General features: G+C 54.5%; 4 protein-coding genes across 4 annotated transcripts; all 4 read left to right on the top strand.

Annotated features, from left to right (window-relative positions):
- Positions 1 to 168: 168 nt before the first annotated feature.
- On the top strand, positions 169 to 3,945 carry APUU_22146A (hybrid sensor histidine kinase/response regulator; the record flags this gene model as incomplete). Its single annotated transcript, XM_041700977.1, has 7 exons — positions 169 to 248; positions 332 to 1,486; positions 1,534 to 2,175; positions 2,222 to 3,250; positions 3,308 to 3,515; positions 3,564 to 3,678; positions 3,731 to 3,945. 7 exons carry the CDS (start codon positions 169 to 171, stop codon positions 3,943 to 3,945), a joined length of 3,444 nt encoding a protein of 1,147 aa, XP_041553908.1.
- Positions 3,946 to 5,923: 1,978 nt separating this feature from the next.
- Positions 5,924 to 7,222, top strand: APUU_22145A (Zn(II)2Cys6 transcription factor domain-containing protein; the record flags this gene model as incomplete). The annotated part of the gene is made up of 1 exon (XM_041700976.1): positions 5,924 to 7,222. One exon carries the CDS (start codon positions 5,924 to 5,926, stop codon positions 7,220 to 7,222), a length of 1,299 nt encoding a protein of 432 aa, XP_041553907.1.
- A 793-nt stretch (positions 7,223 to 8,015) lies between these two features.
- On the top strand, positions 8,016 to 10,067 carry APUU_22144A (MDR family MFS transporter; the record flags this gene model as incomplete). The annotated part of the gene is made up of 7 exons (XM_041700975.1): positions 8,016 to 8,291; positions 8,348 to 8,424; positions 8,470 to 8,521; positions 8,573 to 8,747; positions 8,805 to 8,828; positions 8,877 to 9,616; positions 9,669 to 10,067. The coding sequence occupies 7 exons, from the start codon at positions 8,016 to 8,018 to the stop codon at positions 10,065 to 10,067; spliced, it is 1,743 nt and encodes a 580-aa protein (XP_041553906.1).
- Positions 10,068 to 11,205: 1,138 nt separating this feature from the next.
- On the top strand, positions 11,206 to 20,048 carry APUU_22143A (type I iterative PKS; the record flags this gene model as incomplete). The annotated part of the gene is made up of 4 exons (XM_041700973.1): positions 11,206 to 11,635; positions 11,682 to 11,939; positions 11,984 to 18,517; positions 18,574 to 20,048. 4 exons carry the CDS (start codon positions 11,206 to 11,208, stop codon positions 20,046 to 20,048), a joined length of 8,697 nt encoding a protein of 2,898 aa, XP_041553905.1.
- Positions 20,049 to 20,496: the final 448 nt, after the last annotated feature.

Below are 20,496 nucleotides of genomic sequence, written 5' to 3'. Positions count from 1 at the left end.
CAGGCCCTTGTTTGGTCCGGCGTGCACAATCTTGATTCTTGACCCCTCAACATATTTCCCCTCCATATTCACTGAAATCAAGAATGCCAGGGTTTTCGCCTTGAATGCTACTGATTCAATGCCTATGCCGACCCCCAGAGACCTCGCCGACCCGAGCTCGACCTGAGCATGCAGGAATTCCTGTCTCCAGCGCTCCGCCAACCGCCGCTGCCCGACTCCGAGAAGAGGCGACTGCGCGAGCTGTCCAGGTTTGTTTCCTCCACCTATACGCCGTAAAATCTCTTCTCGCGCTTGCGATCCTGGATGCTAACCGTTAGCTATGCGCATCCAGGTACTATTGCACAATCCCCCGCCCAGCTGGCTTCCCTGAAGACCCGACCGCAACCCCAACACCCAGCGACGATGGCTCAGAGCCCAACCTCAATGTCGCGCGACTGTCGTCCGATATTACCCTGACGGCCCTGACCCAGCTCGGCGTATACAAGTTCGGATGCATGCGGTCCTATGTCTCGCTCATTGACGGCCAGAACCAGCATATCGTCTCCGAAGCGACTGGATCCATCTCTCTGCGCGATAGGGCCAAACACGAGCCCAACGATGGCTTGTATCTGGGTGTTACCACCCTAGACCTGGTGTTTGGGGTTTGTCCTCACGCCGTCAAGCTGTTTTCAGGCCATGATGTACCGCACCTGCAGAATACCGACAATGTCACCGCGAACAACACCCGCTACATCGTGCGTGACTTCACCATCGAGGAATACTTCAAGGGCCGACCATACGTGACGGAATGGCCGTATTTCAGGTTTTATGCCGAAGTCCCGATCTACAGTCCGTCTGGCCACATTCTGGGTAGCTACTGCGTGGTCGACAACAAGCCGCGCAGTGATTTCAGCGAGGAGGACGTCGCGGCCCTCCAGGAGGTATCCGATGCGATTGCACTACATCTTGAGAATGTGCGAACGGTTCATTTTCATCGGCGCTCTGACCGCCTCGTGAAGGGGTTGACATCGTTTATCAAAGATCGGCCAGACGACCAGACTGTCCCCTTGACGGCTGCAAACCTACACAACACTCCTGTATCGCCTAAGCGTCAGTCAGAACTGTCGCAACCAGATCAGCTGCACCTTGGAGGACTGTCCCTGACCACCGATCCCGCTGGAGGGACCTCGCCCCTGTTTTCTAACCGTGATGGCGGGGACACCGATGCGACTTCGCTGTCGGTCGCGCTCCACGAGCCAGTGCCAGCAGGATCATCACCGTTGAAGAATGTCTTCGAAGCTGATTCCCCGGGTGACTCGGGCCTTTTTCATAGCCAGATGAATGGATTTTCGAATGGAATGGGTACACCACCACTCGATGCACAGGACAACATCCCACTCTCAACCCGCATTGCCAATGTCTTCGCCCATGCCAGCTCAGTACTACAGAAATCAATGGACGTAGACGGTGTTTTATTTGTCGACGCTTCTTGGTCCAATTCTGGAATGTCAGTATACCAAGCGCTTTTGCCTGAACAATTGCTAACGGCAACAGTGTTCGATCAAAGACCGACCTGCTGGACTGGGAGCCTCTGCCCAAGAACGCGGACCCAAGAACGAAAAGTCAGTCTCCATATGTTCCCGCTGCTCAGCCAGATGAAAATCCCTGCGATGTTCTCGGCCTGGCGTCGAACGAGATTGGCTCTCAATATCCTATACCCGATTCGCTTCTTCGACAGTTGATCGCCGCCCTCCCGCAGGGTGGTGTTCTACATCCAGACGAAGACTCTCCCGATCCTTCGCTGCTGCCAAATCAACTGGTGAAGCATTTCCCCCAGGCGAAGTCGCTGCTATTCATTCCCTTGTGGGACTGGAACAAGGGCCAATGGCTTGCGGGCACATTTGTATGGACGAAGGACAACGATCAGGAACGCTCACTGGGCCTGGACGAACTGCACTATTTCAAAGTCTTCGGCGACTCGATTATTTCAGAGATTGCGCGACTGGATTGGTCCCAAAAGGAGAAATCCAAGTTCGACCTAATTTCTTCCATGAGCCATGAGCTTCGCTCACCATTGCATGGTATGCTCGCCAATGCGGAGCTCTTGTCTGAATCGGGTTTGCAGCCTGAACAGCGTGAAGCTATGAAGGCCCTCGAGACTTGTGGTATTATTCTGCTAGATACGATGAATAACTTGTATGTTTACCCATCATTCTGTGAAAGCCATTTCTGACAGTTGCAGGTTGGATTTTGCGAAGATCAATAACCTCGCCTCCCTCAACCAGGGCGCCTCGTCCATCACCGGTCTGGTCAGTACGTTTGAACTCGACGTGCTGGTTGAGGAGGTCGTGGACAGCGTGTTTTCCGGACTGCGCCATGCTGCTACTTCGTCAACGTCAACGTCAACGTCCACGCCGAGCTCCTGCCCCGCATCCGAGGCCTACGCATTCAAACGTGATCTCTCCATCGTCCTCCGATTTGAAACCCGAGACCAATGGAAGATTAACTCCATGACTGGCGCCTGGCGCCGGATCATCATGAACATCCTGGGAAACGCGCTCAGATATACCGACACGGGCTTCGTTGAAGTTTGTGCATCGTTGCTGCCCCCATCGAGTGATTCAGGGTCTGCTGTTGCCCACCTGCGCTTCGTTGATAGTGGCTCTGGAATGTCACAGGAGTTTCTAAGGAACAAGTTGTTCTCGCCTTTCGCACAAGAGGATGCGCTGTCGGAAGGCGCTGGTCTGGGCCTGAGTATCGTGAAGCAACTTGTATCTTTCCTCAATGGATCCATAGACGTGAAGAGTGAACTCGGAGTTGGTACGCAGGTGGATGTATATATTCCTGTTCAGCCTGTGCCAGTATCTGCCAACGGATCCGTCGTCACGGATCCTGAAGCAGCTGCTGATATGGCATCCCCCAAAACCACGTTGTCCCTGGTTGGCTTTGGGGCGTATCCGAAGCTTTCGGAGGCGCCGACTGGCACCTTGAGTCCCATTGCAAAACGGAAGATTTGTTTGCAAAGCTTCTTCTCCAAGTTGGTTGCAGACCAACCTTCCTGGAGTGTATCACAGTCGGAATCACTCGAACAGGCGGATGGTGATATCGCGATCATCGAAGAGAGCGCGCTGAAACAACTTTACGACGACGAGACTTTGCGGCGTCGTGCTGAGGCGAAACAGACGAAATTTGTCTGTCTTTGCGATAGCTTGCCTTCAGTGAATAGAAATGAGTTTGTCGGTCGAGTGGAGGTGGTAAGGCTATACCAACCGTGAGTAACCCTAGTATCCTTTTATTGAATTATCATACAAGTGCTAACACATTCTAGATTATCGCCGCGAAAAGTCCTGCAGATTCTCAAATCTGTTGCCCATGCGAAACCCCGGTCTTCGGCGATTGAGCCTTGTCCGCAAAGTGCACTGATGCCTTCTCTTGCTACGAACAGTTCAGGAGATAATGCTCCAGATATTCCCGGCCCAGAGCCCAGAGACGGCTTCATTGTGCTTATAGTTGACGACAACGACTTGAATGTACAGGTAGGAGCATCACCCCGATATAGATAGGCAGTATGCTAATGAATGTAGGTCATCGCGAAACTCATGTCCAAACTCGGCCATCAATACACCACCGCTACAAACGGGCTTATCGCCCTGAATAAATATAAGGAATCACCCTCCACTATTAAGGTGATTCTCATGGGTTCGTACTCCGACCTTACTATTCACCGACTCATGCTAACCCAAGCCAACAGACATCTCGATGCCCGTAATGGACGGAATAGACGCCACGAAGAGCATTCGTTCCTTCGAACACGAACACTCGTTACCTCCCGTCAAAGTATTCGCCGTGACGGGGATCGCATCCGCCGCGATGCAGCAGGAGGCACTTAGAGCTGGTGTTGATGAATACCTCGTCAAACCGCTATCCCTGCACCAACTTGGGAGACTTATCAAAGTCCACATGTAACGGGCCATCATAGAGATCCCGTCCCTGTATATAGAATCTACGTATATATATGTTCTGTCGAGATGCCGCTATGATCTATGCAATGAACATGATACTATTTGTGCACAGGTTTCTCTGACGTAGACTATACGCGTGAGCGCAGAATTAAACCATTGGTTGCTTTAAGTAACTCCACCGCATTGCGTTATTTGCGAGACGGCAGAGTATATTGGATGCTGATATAGGGCTTCGGATTGCATGCCGCCCACGCGAGTCAGACTTGCCCGGCACAACGGCCAGGTGAGATTGCTCTCAACAGCAAACAGACGAGACTATACTGTAATGAGATGATGCATTGCCTAGATTGTTTAGAATCGAGACGGCTCGTATTTGGAGGTCGGAATAGGGGATAGACATTTCCGTGTCCGACGTGGCGAAATACCGAAGGCAAGTATATGCGAGGATAGACTGCGATCAGCAGCTGACGTTATAAGTAAGCTTCTATCTCTAGGCGTTATTCAGGTACAATTCAAGCCGGAGATGTTACGCGGTTGCTGAGTTGTAGTCTATCTCGACCGCAGCAGCTACATTGGCATTTAAACAACCACCACCATGGGCGCAATAGGACATAGATAAGAGGCATTTACCCCACAGACTGAAAGACATGAATGTGTAGATTTGCCGTGCTCGGTGCAATCGATCAAGCTCTTCTGGCCCCGCCGTATATCCTCGGGTATTGTGGCTCGCAACTCCACTGCATTGCTACTCAATGCCCCTTTCGTAGCAATGGGACTGGTGAATGACAGCCCCAACGCTATCGGGGCGGCACGATGAAGGAATCGTCGCTAAGGAAGATGGATGAACGGTTGAGCGTTAGCTGTCCGTGCACGTCCTCGCTCTACCAGGCCGTTGAGCGAGCTGACAAGCCGCGCACACTGTCAAAGAGACAAGCCCTGTGAGAGAGCCATATCGCATCTGGTGCTGCAGTGCCGACCTGCGGAATCCTGCCGACCTCTTGATGGTTATGGTTTGATAGTATGCTGCATCCTGCAGAGACCCGCGGGTTGATCCTGAAGGGGGCTGATGCGAAGACGCCACTGGGGGGCCTGGCCCTAATTTCGTTTATTCAGAGCAAAAGCAGGCAGCCATTATAGATTATAATTGGACAGATAAGCAGCCCAGATCAAGCAAGCTTTGCGTCGGCGTCGTCGATCGTCCCAGATTGGGGCATCGCCGTATCCTCAACGTTTGTTGGCCGAGAGCGATGGATAGCTGGAACCACGTGTGATGCAGTTCTCGTCCCAGTCTCTTCTCTCTGAGTGCTGATGAGCCTGCAGAAATGGCCCCCATAAATAATTTACCATCTTGTCCGGCTTGATGGCTGAGACTTTAGTGCCGCATGGCGCACGCGCCGTCTCCAATCCCCACCGTGCCAATCCTTAGTGCTGGCTGCTGAAGCCTGGCACAATGTGAGCATGATTGGCGATTACATCGAGCCTCTAGACCAGCGGTCACTGGCCACTGCGCATAGCTGCTTAGCACGGCTGAAGATATCGCGCCTCGGGATGGCTGATCCCCCAAGGCCTGACCAGGAGATTGGAAAACAACAAAAGGGGCCGATGGGCGGATCCTTTGGGGGCGAAAGACGATAAAGAGAGCCTACAGGCTACAGGTTACAGTTTACACACTGGCGTCGAGTGTATGAGGCGATGCAGCGAGCATGATACCAAGGTAGCCGCGCAGCCAGAGCCGACAAACTCGCCTTTTCCAGTTAGATTAGGCTGAAGATTACCATGCTTATTGATTTATTTACGGCCTGGATTTACTCCGTCTGAGCCAATCAAGCTGTTGGGCAGGCACAGCGATGTTCGGTGAAATATTCCAGCTTCCTTCGGCTGATGTGGTATAGCTATCTGCTTTGCATACATTAAGCCCTGGCTCCCAGATGCTCAAAGGGCGCAAACTGCCTCATACTGTCGCATATTCCGGGTCATTCAACATGTCCAACATGTCCGAATCACAAGCCCCTAAGAAGAGAGCTGCCTGCGATCGCTGCCGCACCCAGAAGCTGCGATGCCTGCGAGTACCAGGCCATCCCACCGACTCGTGCATCCGATGCGTACGCTCGCAGATGGAATGCATCACCAGCTCGTCCAAGCGTCCTGGCCGTCCAAGGAACCCTGCAAAGCACCCCGATGCAGCTGCTTCGGCCGCCACTGAAACGAACCCTGCACTGCCTGCGGTGGATATACAGATACAGTCCCTCGATTCTGTTGACGACTGGTTCAACTTTGGCTCCCTGGAGACTGACTATGACATCTGTTCTGCTGCGTGGAACTCGGTGGATTCAGGGTTCCCTATGGAGGGCATCGCTACAGCACACTCCATATCTTCATTATCCACGCCTCCTCCTCTCGTCCCTTCCACCACGCCCACCTTTGTCAACACCGTTACTGCCGATACAAGCCTGGATGAGCAGTCTGCCCACGAGGCTGAGCAACAAGACGCAGAGATGCTGCAGCTGCAGCTCCTGGCTCCTCAGCCCTTTATCGGCAACTTCGACCACGGCTTGCGTCTTTCAATGCTGCAACGCGAGCTCTCCAAGCAACTATTCACACTGAACTCCATGCCCTGGGACCTGACTAGAGTCATGCGTTTAACCTGCCTGCACGACATGGACCAGTCCAGCCCCGGCCATGGGGGTTCCAAATCAAATCCATTAGCAAGGATCGCCAAAAGCTCAGCGGAGTTCGCACAGCTTCTCTGGTCTGTCCAAACCCCAATCGCAGGCGATGGGGGAAACAGCACATCGAAGAGCTCAAGTCCACTGTCTTCCATCCATCCACGCATGAGCATGGCGGACCTGCTCACCATCCTGTCCTGCCACATGTTGACCATCTCCATCTATGATTCGATCTTCTCTCATTTCACCGAACAGGCCTCGCACAACCCGGGCGCCGTCAATATCGTCCTGCAGTCAGCGCCGAAGCTGTTCCTCGGGGGCATCGCGGTCCCGCCGCGGCTGGAGATGCTGAGCCACCTGCTCTACTGCGTTGCAAGCAGTCAGCTTCGGCCGATAGAAATGCTATTGGGTCTCCCCGATGAGTGCTGCGTCTCGCTGAAGCGAAATAGTGCCAACAAGGAAAAGCAAACAGGCCTGTTCAATGGGCAGAGTGGCCAGCTGCTGTTCTCCACCCTGATGCAAGTTGAGACGGAGAGGGCAAATGAAGAACGCGGTGGCTTGGGCGTGATCGAGTCGCTGAAGGAGAAGATACGGCGGATCCAGAGTCTCGAGTGACCATAATGTTGATAGGAATGTATTCACGAAACACATAGTCGAATAGAAGCAATCACAGCAATACCTGCACAGCAGACTTCTCCTCGCCCTCTCTCCCTCTCCTTCCCCCCCCCCCCTCCTCTGTCCGATAGAGTCAAACTGGTGAAGCAAAGTTGTAGGTTTGTGCCGCTTTACGCCTGAGTTATTTGCCTTTGCCTGCAGTGGGGGTGTCGGATACTGACCGAGATATCGGCCATTCGCTGGCCCAATAGCCTTTGGCGCAAGAGTCTTCAGGAAGAGCAAATCATGCAGCCCAAGCTCAGCTGAGACGCACCAACTACTGTAAGCCTAAGCCTGGCGCCAACGACCTGTTGGGGCTAAGGAATCCTCACGCATAAGCTTCGTTGAGAGCGGGTCATGCCCACGCAGGCGCCGGGAAAAGCTTTGCCCAGAGTCTGCGTACGTTCTTCCTTGTCACGCTTGTGTGAATTCCTTATTTTTGCTTTGTTTTCGCTGTAGACCGAAGCCTGAAGAATCCTTCGTGCGGCTGCGCACTAGCGACGCTGGACTGTCACTATGGGGCGCGATCGCCCTGCTCAGAATGACCGATTGGCCTGCAGGACCGGGAATTTCGCTTCCTGCGGCACGCCCGTCACGCTATTCAGGATTAAGTTGTCGATTGCAAATTATTGGTGGGCATCATTTGCTTGTTCAGGCGGTGCTGTTGCTGGCAGTGCAGCAGCGCAAATTTAGGGCTTCCTCACCAGCAGTCTTTTCAACCCTCACACAGCGCCTTTGCTTCATCGTGGCAAAGATGCTGGCTCCGAATGCGACGATGAATAACTCGTCAACTACGATAGAGCTGCAGAGTCGTCCGACCACCACGGACTCGCAGGCAGCGATCCTGGACGAACGTAATAGGACTGCGCCTGGCGAGAAGCTCCCAGAGGCCGAGAGCCCCCCAGCGGATCCTCCTGCTGAGGCTGAAGCGTCTGGGCAGGAGATTACTGGGATCAAGCTCTTTGGTATTCTGGCAAGCGTTACATTGTCTGCTTTTCTGATGCTCCTTGACGGCTCGATCATTGGCGTGGTAAGTTAGGCCGGTCGACCCTAGCTGGATCCAACTGACCATGAGCTTTGTGGCAGGCTATACCAAATATTACAAGTCAATTCCATTCAATTCATGATGTAGGCTGGTACACTGCGGCATACCAGCTATCCAGGTAAGACTGGGCTCTATCTGAAACGGACACGACTGACATTGCCAGCGCCGCACTGCAGCCCCTGTCGGGCAAAATATACACTTCCTACAACACGAAAGTATGTATTCTGAGCTGCTACCGCTTCTTTCTAACAAGCAAAACTGCATAGTGGACGTACCTCATATTCTTCGGTCTGTTTGAACTAGGGTCGCTCATCTGCGGCGTCGCAAACTCCTCGTCGACCCTGATCGGAGGAAGAGCAGTAGCCGGTATTGGAAGCTCAGGTCTGCTCAATGGGGGAATGACAATAATTGCGGGAGCTGTTCCCCTGGAAAAGCGGCCTGGTGAGTCGTCCATAGGCGCACTGGGAAATATTGTATTGGTGGCTGATTGAAATGTAGTCTACACTGGGGTCTATCTTGGAAGTACGCTGTACTGCGAACACTACCAAAGACGTTGCTAACATAGTGCAGTCTCCCAGCTCGGGATTGTCTGTGGACCTCTAATAGGAGGTGCTCTGACCGAGTATGCCACCTGGCGATGGTGTTTCTATATCAACCTGCCCGTCGGCGCCGTCACCGCGATCCTCCTCCTCTTCCTCCGCGTGCCTGAACTCACCGAAAAGCCTCCATTCTCACTTGACCTCGTGAAGAGAACAATCCCTGAGCTCGACCTTATCGGGTTCACACTGTTCGCGCCTGCGGCGATCATGGCCTTACTGGCCCTTTACTATGGTGGCAACGAGTTTCCCTGGGACAGCTCTGTGGTAATAGGCCTGTTCGTCGGCGCTGGAGTAACCATCATTGTATTCGCACTCTGGGAGCGACATATGGGTGATCGAGCGATGATTCCGCCATCGATGGTCAGCCACCATATCGTGTACACCAGTGCCATCAACGGCGCAACCCTTGTGGCCTCCATCCTCGTGGCCGCGCAGTATCTGCCCATCTACTTCCAGGGTGTTCGGGGATATGGGCCGGCTATGAGTGGAGTGAATACACTGCCAGGCATTCTTAGCCAGCTGCTCACAGTCATTGTGTCTGGGGGTCTGGTGCAGAAAGTTGGATACTATCTACCCTTTGCAGCTGCTGGAAGCGCCATCGGGGCAGTCGGAAATGGCATCGTTACCATGTTCTCGCCAACTACTCCGACGGCCAAGTGGATAGGCTATCAAACTGTGTTGGGGAGTGGTCGAGGCATTGGAATGCAGATGGTGAGAAGTGGCACCTCTATCCCACCACGAAGTCTATACTAACGCCTACCAGGGGATAATCGCCATCCAAAACCTTCTCCCACCAGAGAAAATCCCCGTAGGGATTGCCTTTATGATATTCTGTCAGAACTTCGCGGGGGCCATCTTTGTCGTTGTCGGCGAAGTCATCTTCACGCAGCAGTTGGTGAAGCAGATTCTCTCCCACGCGCCGTCGGTCTCGCTTGAAGCTGCTCTTGCTGCTGGAGCGAGCTCAAGTTCCGTGCGCGCTCTGGTCCCGGGAGGGAGCCCTGAACTTGGGGGAGTACTGCTCGCCTTCTCGAATAGTGTTGACAAGGTATTCTACCTGCTCATGGGTCTTTGCTTGGCTGGACTTATCGCTGCGTTCGGCATGGGCTGGGTTGATATCAGGAAGAACAAGAAGAAGCCAGAGCCAGAGACGGAGTCGGCCTGATGAGAAGGCCTACATGCCCTAAGAATTATGAATTCTGGAAGTATATGCCATATCGGGTTTTGACACTCCACGGCGTTATGATTATATGGCTTCCGAGCCCAGTCGAAATTTGGATTATTTCACTTGTTTTCGGGGTTTTCTTTGGCCTAGTCCTTAGAGTATAATGAGCTAGAAAAGTACTTAATACAGAAATTTAGAAAATATAGACTGGGAATGACGAGTTCCTGGAAGTCGATTCAGCGCTGTTGTTAATGTGGTAGCTACATCTCGTACAGCCCAACAAGGAAGATGAAAATATCAGTAGTCTTGGTTAAAGGGACCATAAAACACAAAAAATTCACAGAAAAGCATCGGTAGAACAGGCAATGATCATAGCCCGAAAATAGATTAAACAGCCAGAGGACCTCCGGTGGTCACATTGGAGGGCCTCTCCTGCAAGACCCCTTTCAACCCCTTTCACTTGGGCAGATCCCTCGATCCTTTTCCCTGGTGAAGATACTGCAGAGACACAAGGACTTGCAAAGATAACCAGTCAATTCACGATCCTTCAGGGGGTGTGCCATAGTACGCCAGGTTCGGCAGCAACCACTCAGATAGACTCATAGATAGCAGCTAGTGACTGTTGGCACGACACAATGGCAGTGCATCGTAAGCGAAGTCTTTCCTTCGTCTCTAATCTAAGCGTATTGTGTATTACCGATTGTGGCCGTAGTCGGGGTTTAACAATATACCGGTTGTGGCTGTGGGTAAATACCGAACCTCTGGCACTCGGTCGATGCCACTGATAATCATTCGGTCTTTCTCTGATCGGCGGTTGTCAAGGGGAAATTGATCCCGCCATAGAGACCTTCTCAGGATGGGTAATTACTGCTGTTGAAGCTACTGGCTGGCCCCCATTCCGGAGTAATACTGCGCAGAGGCGGGAGGAAGCAATAGGCGATGCAGGTTCGCGCTCTAAGCCTTCAGCTGAAGCCGAACAAAAGCCGTATAGCTATATCTTAAAAGCTGCATGTGCTGCGTGATTGAACGACTAGACAGGCCTAATACATTCAACATTTGTGACCCCTTACGGTGCATACATATTACAATAATCAGTTGAGACTTTGTGCACCTCCCCTCGTTACTTACATTACCAACCATGGCTAAGAGCACGACGACCAACGAGCCCATTGCTATTGTGGGCAGCGCCTGTCGCTTTGCTGGCGGTGCCTCGTCACCGTCAAAGCTGTGGGAGCTGCTCAACAGCCCTCGCGATGTCCGCAGCGACATCCCCACGAGCCGGTTTAATGCTGCCAGCTACTACCACCCAAATCCTGCATACCACGGGCACAGCAATATTCAACATTCGTATTTGCTGGAAGAAGATGTCGCCGCCTTTGACTCGGAGTTCTTCGGCATCAAGCCTGTCGAGGCCAAGGCGATTGACCCCCAACAACGGCTGTTGATGGAAACTGTCTATGAAGGTCTCGAGTCCGCTGGGCTCACGATTGACTCGCTGAGGGGGAGTGATACTGCTGTCTACGTTGGGCTCATGTGCGGTGACTACGAGGCAAGCTTATTACGAGACAGTAGGTGCCCTGGCCAGTGGGAAAGACTGTTATTGACGACTTGTAGTGAAAAGCGCCCCGGTTTACACGGCCACCGGTATTGGACGGAGTATCCTGTCCAACCGAGTCTCATATTTCTTCAACTGGCATGGTCCGTCCATGACCATCGACACTGCCTGTTCGTCCAGCCTTGTCGCAGTCCACCTAGCAGCGCAGGCCTTGAGATCTGGCGAATCTCGCGTGGCCCTTGCTTGCGGATCAAACCTGCTGCTGGGTCCTGAGAATTACATTATGGAAAGCAAGCTGAAGATGTTGTCTCCTGACGGTGAGTGATAGGGCCCTAGTATGGCCAGTAACTAACATCATTAGGCCGTAGTAAGATGTGGGACAAGGACGCCAATGGTTACGCGCGCGGTGACGGCGTGGCAGCCTGCATTCTCAAGACACTAAGCGCCGCCATCGAGGACGGAGACGACATCGAGTGCATCATCCGTGAGACAGGAGTGAACCAGGACGGAGCCACCACTGGAATCACGATGCCGAGCGCGACGGCTCAGCAGGCCCTGATCCGCAGCACATACGAGAAGGCGGGCCTGGATCTGACCAAGGCCAACGACCGACCCCAGTTCTTCGAGGCCCACGGAACAGGTACGCCGGCTGGAGATCCGATTGAGGCCGAGGCTATATCCAAGGCCTTCTTTGGAAAGGAATACGCCAGCAGGGTGGCCGATGAGCCGCTATACGTCGGGTCTATCAAGACGATATTAGGGCACACCGAAGGGACTGCCGGTGTTGCAGCACTGCTGAAGGCGTCGCTGGCCCTCCAGAACTCGGTGGTGCCTCCTAATATGCTGTTAAATACCTTGAGTGATCGAGTCGTGCCGTTCACTCAGAATCTGGAGATTCTAAAAGCGCCCAAGCCATGGCCTGCAGTCGAAGACGGCCAGCCTCGACGAGCCAGTGTCAACAGCTTTGGATTCGGTGGCACCAACGCCCACGCCATCCTCGAGAGCTACGAGCCTCTCCGACACCTGGAAAACGGTATCACAGGCTCAGAAGCTCCTGTCCAGGTTACTCCGTTTGTATTCTCTGCTCTTTCCCGCCAGTCATTGCGCGATACTCTGTCCGCGTACGCCGACTACATTGAGGCAAACCCAGTAATCAACCTGCGAGACCTGGCATACACTTTACAACAGCGTCGATCCCCTTTCCCCTACAGAGTATCATTTGCGGCGCAATCGGCCGATGACCTAGTCGCGAAAATCCGTGCTGAACTGGACAGTACCAAGGTCGAGGAACTGGGAGTGAGGCTCTCAGCGCCCTCTGATGGGAAGCGTCGCAAGTTCCTCGGTGTTTTCACCGGCCAGGGCGCCCAGTATGCTCGCATGGGCGCTGAGCTGATTGAGACCTCTGCAGCTGCTCGGAAGATTATCCAAGACCTGCAGACGCATCTCGAGCAGCTCCCTGAGGACCTCCGTCCAGACTTCTCCCTGGAAGCAGAACTACGTGCGGCGGCGGATTCCTCACGGGTCCTCACCGGTGCCTTTTCCTTCCTGTCTACAGTTGTGCAGCTTGTACTCGTCGATCTGCTGAAGCTGGCCGGTGTCCAATTCGACGCCATTGTCGCGCACTCATCTGGAGAAATGGCCGCCGCGTACGCAGCTGGTCGACTCTCCGCGCGCGACGCCATGTGCGTTGCCTACTTCCGAGGCCGGTTCGCATCCAAAATGGAGAGCCCCAACGGGCCTGACAAGAAGGGCGCCATGTTAGCAGCTGGGATGTCGCACGAGGACGCGCAGGCCCTGTGTGAAGACGAGATGTTCGCCGGGCGTGTCTGCGTCGCTGCCGTCAACTCTTCCTCCAGTGTGACCATCTCCGGTGACGAAGACGCCATTGACGAGTTCAAGATCATTCTCGATGACGAGAACAAGTTTAACAGGAAGCTGCGCGTTGACCGCGCCTATCACTCTAACCACGTCTCGCGTCGTCTCGCGGACTACGTTGCTCTTGTCAAGTCGGCTGGTGTCCAGGCCCTGGAGCCTGCTGAGGGTGCTCCTCTCTGGATCTCGAGTGTCTATGGCCGTGAGGTGACGGCTGACATGGGACTCAATGATGAATACTGGGGTGCCAGTGTGGCCAGGTCGGTGCAGTTCTACCAGGCTCTCAAGATTATCCTCGAGAACGACGAGTACCAGGCTGCCATCGAAGTTGGGCCTCACCCTGCGCTGAAGGGCCCAGCAAGCCAGACAATCCAGGAGCTGGGCAAGTCTATTCCATACTACGGAGTCCTGAGTCGTGGCGCAGACGCCACTGTGGCCTTCGCATCGAGTCTCGGATCGCTGTGGTGTCGTCTTGGAGGCGAGCAGCTCGACCTAACTGGATACGAGAAGACAGTCAACAACATCAAGTCCCCCCTGCGCGTCCTCAAGGGCCTCCCCTGCTACCAGTGGAACCACGAGGGCTCGTACTGGCACGAGTCCCGGGCATCGAAGAAGCACAAAGCCCAGATCCAGCCCTTCAACGAGCTATTGGGAACTATGATGCCGGATAGCGCAGCGCATCATCTCAGCTGGGGCCATCTACTCCGGGCGAGCGAGATCGAGTGGGCTTCAGGCCATCAGGTCCAGAGCCAGACCGTGTTCCCTGCTGCTGGATACATCTGCACTGCATTTGAAGGTGCTCGTGTACTTGCAGCAGACCGCGATGTGCGCCTGTTTGAGCTCAGGGACTTCGTCATTCACCAGGCGCTGACATTCAGCCACGATGACTCTGGGATAGAAGTGCAGGCCTCCATTTCGGACATCCAGCGCAGCGACGACCGCATCCGGGCCAAGTTCACATACTCCGCCAGTCTGGGGGAGCAAGACCTAGACCTCGTCGCTGAAGCAGAGCTCCATATCGTATTTGGGGCGTCTTCAGAAAGAACACTCCCCCAGCGCGCATCCAAACCGCCGCATATGATTTCCGTGGACAATGAGCGATTCTACACTTTCCTGGCTACTCTGGGCTATGGTTTCGAGGGGCCGTTCAAGTCCCTGCACACCCTGAGAAGGAAGCTCGGGTCAAGCATGTGCGCTGTCAACTCGGTTTCGCGTGAGGGTACATTTGGAAACCCTCTGCTGGTGCACCCGGCCGAGTTGGATGGTGGTATACAATCACTTATCCTTGCCTACAGCTATCCAGACGACGACCAGCTCTTGAATATGCACCTGCCAACGAGCATGAAGAGTATCCGCGTCAACCCAACCCTATGTCAGTCCATGACCGACATTTCCGTCGACTCGAGACTGGGCAGAAACAGGTCCGCTGGCTTCTCAGGGGACGTCAGTCTTTACACGAATGACTCTGCGTGCGCCGCGATTCAAATGCAGGGCGTTGAGCTGAAGCCCCTTGGTGCCCTCACGGCAAAGGACGACCGCAAGGTTTTCTCGAAGTACGAATGGGTCAAGAACAAGCTCGACGGCGACCTGGCAGCGTGCGATACCACTGTCACCAAGCACCACCAGGACGTCCTGGAGGGATTGGAGCGTATCTCAACATTCTACCTCAACAAGCTTGATGCAGAGGTTCCTACAGACTCTCCATTGAGAAAGGAAGGCCCGCATAGTCACTACCTTAACTACGCCCACCACATTGTCGAATTGATCCAGAACGAAGAGCACAAGGTGGCCAAGAAGGAATGGCTGGCTGATTCACTGGAGGACCTACACCAGGCTACTGGCCATCTCTCTGGCCTGATTGACTACGACATGATGCATCTTGTCGGACAGCAGATGCCGCGTGTGCTCCGGGGAGAGACCAACATGCTCGAGGAAATGCGCGTCAGCAACATCCTGGACAACTACTACAAGGGCGCCTTTGGGTCCCGCGAGGCTGGTCTGTGGATTGGCAAGATCATCTCGCAGCTCGCGGAGCGCTATCCTCACCTCAACATCCTGGAGGTGGGTGCTGGCACAGGCGGTGCTACGACGAGGGTGCTGCAGGGCCTGAGCAACAAGTTCCTGTCGTACACCTTCACCGACGTCTCCAGTGGTTTCTTCGAAGGCGCCGCCGAGATGTTCTCCGAGCACAAGGACCGCATGGTCTTCAAGACATTCGACTGCGGTCAAGACCCTGTCAGCCAGGGCTACGCAGAGGGAACATGCGATGTCGTCGTTGCATTCCTTGTCATCCACGCAACGCCCGATCTGGAGCTCACGATGAGAAACATCCGCAGGCTGTTGAAACCCGGTGGATTCCTGATCGTCGGAGAGGGAACCAACAACGGCCAGCCCTGTGGCAGCGCTGGATTCATCTTTGGGTCTCTTCCTGGCTGGTGGCTGGGTGCGGACTCAGGCCGCCCTCTCTCGCCTTTCGTGTCCTACTCTGAATGGGAGAGACTGCTCAAGGGTAGCGGATTCTCTGGCATTGACTCTACTGCCCCCCAGGCCTTCCAGGATATCTTGGGCATGACAGTCTTTGCTGCTCAGGCTGTTGATGACAGGATCAATTTGCTGCGAGAGCCACTGGGCCCAAGCGCAGCAGCCATCGAGGACCGTATCAAGGAGCTGGTCGTTGTCGGAGGCAGTACAGAGAAGACCCGTACTCTGGTCGCTTCGATCACGGACCAGCTCAAAGGCATCTCGGCCAATATCCACACCTTCGAGACGTTGACGGCAGTGGACTTCAGCCTCGTCGACGGCGACGCTACAGTGGTCTGCCTCTCTGAACTAGACAAGCCCGTCTTCCAGGACCTGACCCCTGAGGAGTGGATGGCCTTCAAGACGCTCTTCTCGTGCCCTACGAAGCTGTTCTGGGCTACCAGTGGCAGACTCTCCGAAGAGCCCTTTTCCAACATGACTGTTGGGTTTGCACGTACCGCAGTCTTTGAAACCCCTGCCCTACGCTTCCAGAACGTCGATATTACAGACCTCGCAGCCCTGAAGCCCCAGGACATTGTCGAGAAGGTCCTCCGCTTCCACACGGCCTCCAGTGAAGTGGCACCCGACATGAAGCCATACGCATGGCCCTTGGAGCCCGAGATTCTCATTGACGCCGAGGGACAAGAGCTAGTGCCCCGACTGCGACACATTGCTGCGAGAAACGACAGATACAACTCCGCTCGCCGCTCGATCACAAATGACACCGACATCACAGCGTCCCCTGCGGCCCTGCAGCTCGACGGCGAGGGGTGGAAGCTGAAAGAGCTATCGAGATGGGCTATCCCAGAAGAGGCCGAGTCCGAGGTCAGGTTGGAAGTCACCCATAGTGTCTTGTCTGCTCTTCGGACGTCGTATGGCCATCAGTTCCTTGTCTTTGGAACTGAGACTCAGAGCCAGACGCGGTATATGGCTCTGGTTCCGGCTCTCCTCTCCGTCGTCAATGTGCCCAAGGAGTCTGCCATCCCGCTGCCATCGTCGACTGCCAACGACTCTGAGATCCTCACATCTCTTGCTGCCGGCCTCATTTCTATGGCGGTTGTTGATCCTCTGGTACCGGGGGATACATTGGTCGTGCACAACGCGACAGAGCTCCTTGCCCATACAATTTCAACCTTTGCGGCGAGCAAGAGCCTGCGCACCATCTTTGTGGCAGACTGCACTCGCCCGGATGTCCCTGAGTCATGGATCAAGCTTGAGCCTTATATGACCCAGTCTGAGATTGCTGATATACTGCCTGCCAACACGGCCTCCTTCGTGGATTTCTCAATCCAGGCATCAGACAACACCACGGCCATTGCATCTAGTCTGCCCGTGCACTGCCGCAAAGAAAATGTATCTACTCTTTACTCCCCTCTTGGTTGGCAAAGCGTTTCCTCCGTGGCTGCTCCTGAGTTGGGTAAGTTGGTTCAACGCGCCTGGTTTTACGCACAGCAGACACTCTCTTCCGGTCAGAAGGCCGCTGCTTCGCATACCGTTGGCATTACCGATCTGCTAGAGGGCTTGAACCCGGAAAGTCCCGCAACCGTCATTGACTGGACCGTCTCGAAGACTCACCCCGTTCATGTCAGTCGCCTTGACTCGGCCGCCTTCTTCAAGGGCGACAAGACCTACTGGCTGTGCGGTCTATCCGGCGCTCTGGGCGTGTCTCTCGTCGACTGGATGATCGAACGAGGAGCGAAATGCCTCGTTCTGACCAGTCGTAACCCGAATATCTCCCCCGACTGGATTGCGGCACACAAGCGCAACGGCGTCACCGTGACCATTGTCCCCTGCGACGTGACCAACGAGCCAGCCCTGCGCGCAGCCCACAACTTCATCTGCGAGACAATGCCGCCGATCGTGGGTGTCCTCAACGGAGCCATGGTCCTAAGAGATGTATCGATCCGAAACATGTCGTTCGAGCTGATGAGCGATGTGTTCCGGCCCAAGGTGTACGGGAGTATCCATCTAGACCGCATCTTCGCGGACGTGCCACTCGACTTCTTCATCCTATTCTCCTCGATCAACTGTGTCATTGGAAACCTGGGCCAGGCAAACTACGCCGCGGCAAATACCTTCATGTGCAGTCTTGCAGCGCAGCGCCGAAAGCGCGGCCTTGCAGCCACTGCTCTGAATGTCGGAGCCATCATCGGAGCAGGCTACATGGAGCGAGAATCAAGCAAGGCCCTTGACCTCACAGTATCCAAGATGGCCCTGATGCATTTGTCAGAGCAGGACTACCACCAGCTGTTCGCAGAGGGCATTGATTCTGGCCGACCTGGCTCTGGCGACGAGGCTGAACTCACGACAGGTCTGCTGGATATCCCTGCAGCAGCGGACACCGAAAACACGCCCAAGTGGCACTCGAACCCGGCATTCCTGGACTTTATCGTCCACCAGGTGGAGAACAACGGGGCCGATGATGGGAATGAGGTGATGGCATCTGTGCAGGACCAGCTTGCAGGGTGCAGGACTCGCAGCGACGTCCTCGCAGTAGTGAAGGGTAAGTGAAGCAATCTAGCCCTAACATCCAGTAACATCCAGTACTAACTGCAACAGCCCGATTCGCAATGCAGCTGCGCAACGTCCTGCAAATGACCACTGCGGACGAGGACCTGATGGCCTTGAGAAGCCGCGACATCGGCCTCGACTCGTTGATCTCGGTCGATATTCGCTCTTGGTTCCTTAAGAACTTTGAGGTCAGCGTGCCGGTGCTCAAAATCATGGGCAACGATACCATGGCTGAGCTGGCAGACCTGGTGGCTGAACAGGCGCCTGCATCGCTGCTCCCAGGGCTTGCTGGGGATGATGCCTCTGCTGAAGCACCAGCAACGGCCTCTGCTCAGGATCTACCGACTGTTGTCGTCCACAACGACGAAACAGGTTCCTCGTCTGCAGACTCCGATAATGATGGCACGCCAGCTCCATCCAGGGGTGGTTCGACCGGGTACACCACGCCAACATCCGTCGAGGCCCCTGTGCTCAAGGGCCCTGTGAGTATTGACTGGAGCAAGGAGGTCACTCTGCCCAAGGCAGCCAGTATCCCAAGTGATATACCTCCGACAGCAAGGCCACAGACGATTGTTCTCACCGGAGTCAGCGGGTTGCTGGGCCGCAGCCTCGTCTCAAACCTGCTGGACGACCCGGCAGTCGTCAAGATTATCTGCATCGCCGTCCGCCGTCTAGACGAGCGTCTGCAGTCCAAAGAGCTCCCAATCAATGACCGCATTGAATACTACGCTGGTGACCTTGAGCAGCCCCGTCTAGGCCTGTCCGTCAGCGACGCAGCCAACATCTTCAGCCGCGCAGACGCCGTAATCCACAACGGCGCCGACACTTCGCATCTCAAGTTCTACCCCGAGATCAAAGCCGCAAATACCGGGTCCACCAGTGAATTGATTTCGCTCTGCATGGCACGCAAAATCCCCATCCACTACCTCTCAACCGTTGGCGTCGCGCTGTTCGGAAACCACGAGTCCTTCCCACAGGTCTCTGCTGCCGCGGACGAACCTCCCACAGACGGATCCCATGGCTACGTCGCTGCAAAATGGGCTAGCGAGCGTCTTCTCGAAGAATTGCACAAACAGCACGGAGTCAATGTCTGGATCCACCGCCCATCCACGATTATCCGCGAGGGCGCCGACGCAGCCAACACGGCCGCCCAGACCGACTGGATGAACGCACTGATGGCGTACATGCGCAAGACGCGAGCCGTTCCAGTATTCAAGAACCTGCGGGGCGCACTAGACTTTGTGTATGTCAAGAATGCGACGGACAGCATTCTCACGGCCGTGCTGCAGAATAAGGCGTCCGCCCCGACGTATACCCACCAGGTTGGCGATATTGTGCTCCCGCTGGATAATCTGAAGGAGTTTGTCGCAAGGGATACTGCGGCAGCCAAGGTTGATGAGCTTCCAGTTGAGCAGTGGTCAGCGAGAGCTGTGTCTGTGGGATTGAACCGTGGCGTGGCCGCCTTGATAGATTCGATGGATGACCCTGGCCAGCCTCATTATCCTCGCATGCTGCGTCAGTAGGCTTGCCATCTAATTGTAACTTGGCCATAATATTCATAATTTTTTATTCTGTTTAGCGTTATCCGAATTCTGTTCGTTGTTTGTGTTCTTTCCAAATTCCCAGATAGCTCATGAAACATATATCCATCTCCGTCTGTGACTTTATTCCTCGTGGAGCAATACGGGCCATGTAGATCCTATACACCTATAAAACATCTATTAATTCATGCAGCACAACAGCCATTAACTCTCACGCTCACTGGATGAAGCGAAACTCGGACCTCCGCTTGTTGTCTTGGCACGGCCAAGGACGCAAAGCACGATCAGGCTAAACGACTCGCCCAGTCTGGGGATAATTCCTGCATCTGCCAAGCGCTGACTCGTGTAGACTCACTCATATTGGTGGGAATCGTTGAGAATCATCAAACCCTGATACGCTGTCCTTACCCGACTTCGCCGCTTAAATCCC

The sequence above is a fragment of the Aspergillus puulaauensis genome, chromosome 2 (genome assembly GCF_016861865.1).
Source record: "Aspergillus puulaauensis MK2 DNA, chromosome 2, nearly complete sequence".
NCBI lineage: Eukaryota > Fungi > Ascomycota > Eurotiomycetes > Eurotiales > Aspergillaceae > Aspergillus > Aspergillus puulaauensis.
This window is presented reverse-complemented; position numbering and strand designations above follow the sequence as displayed.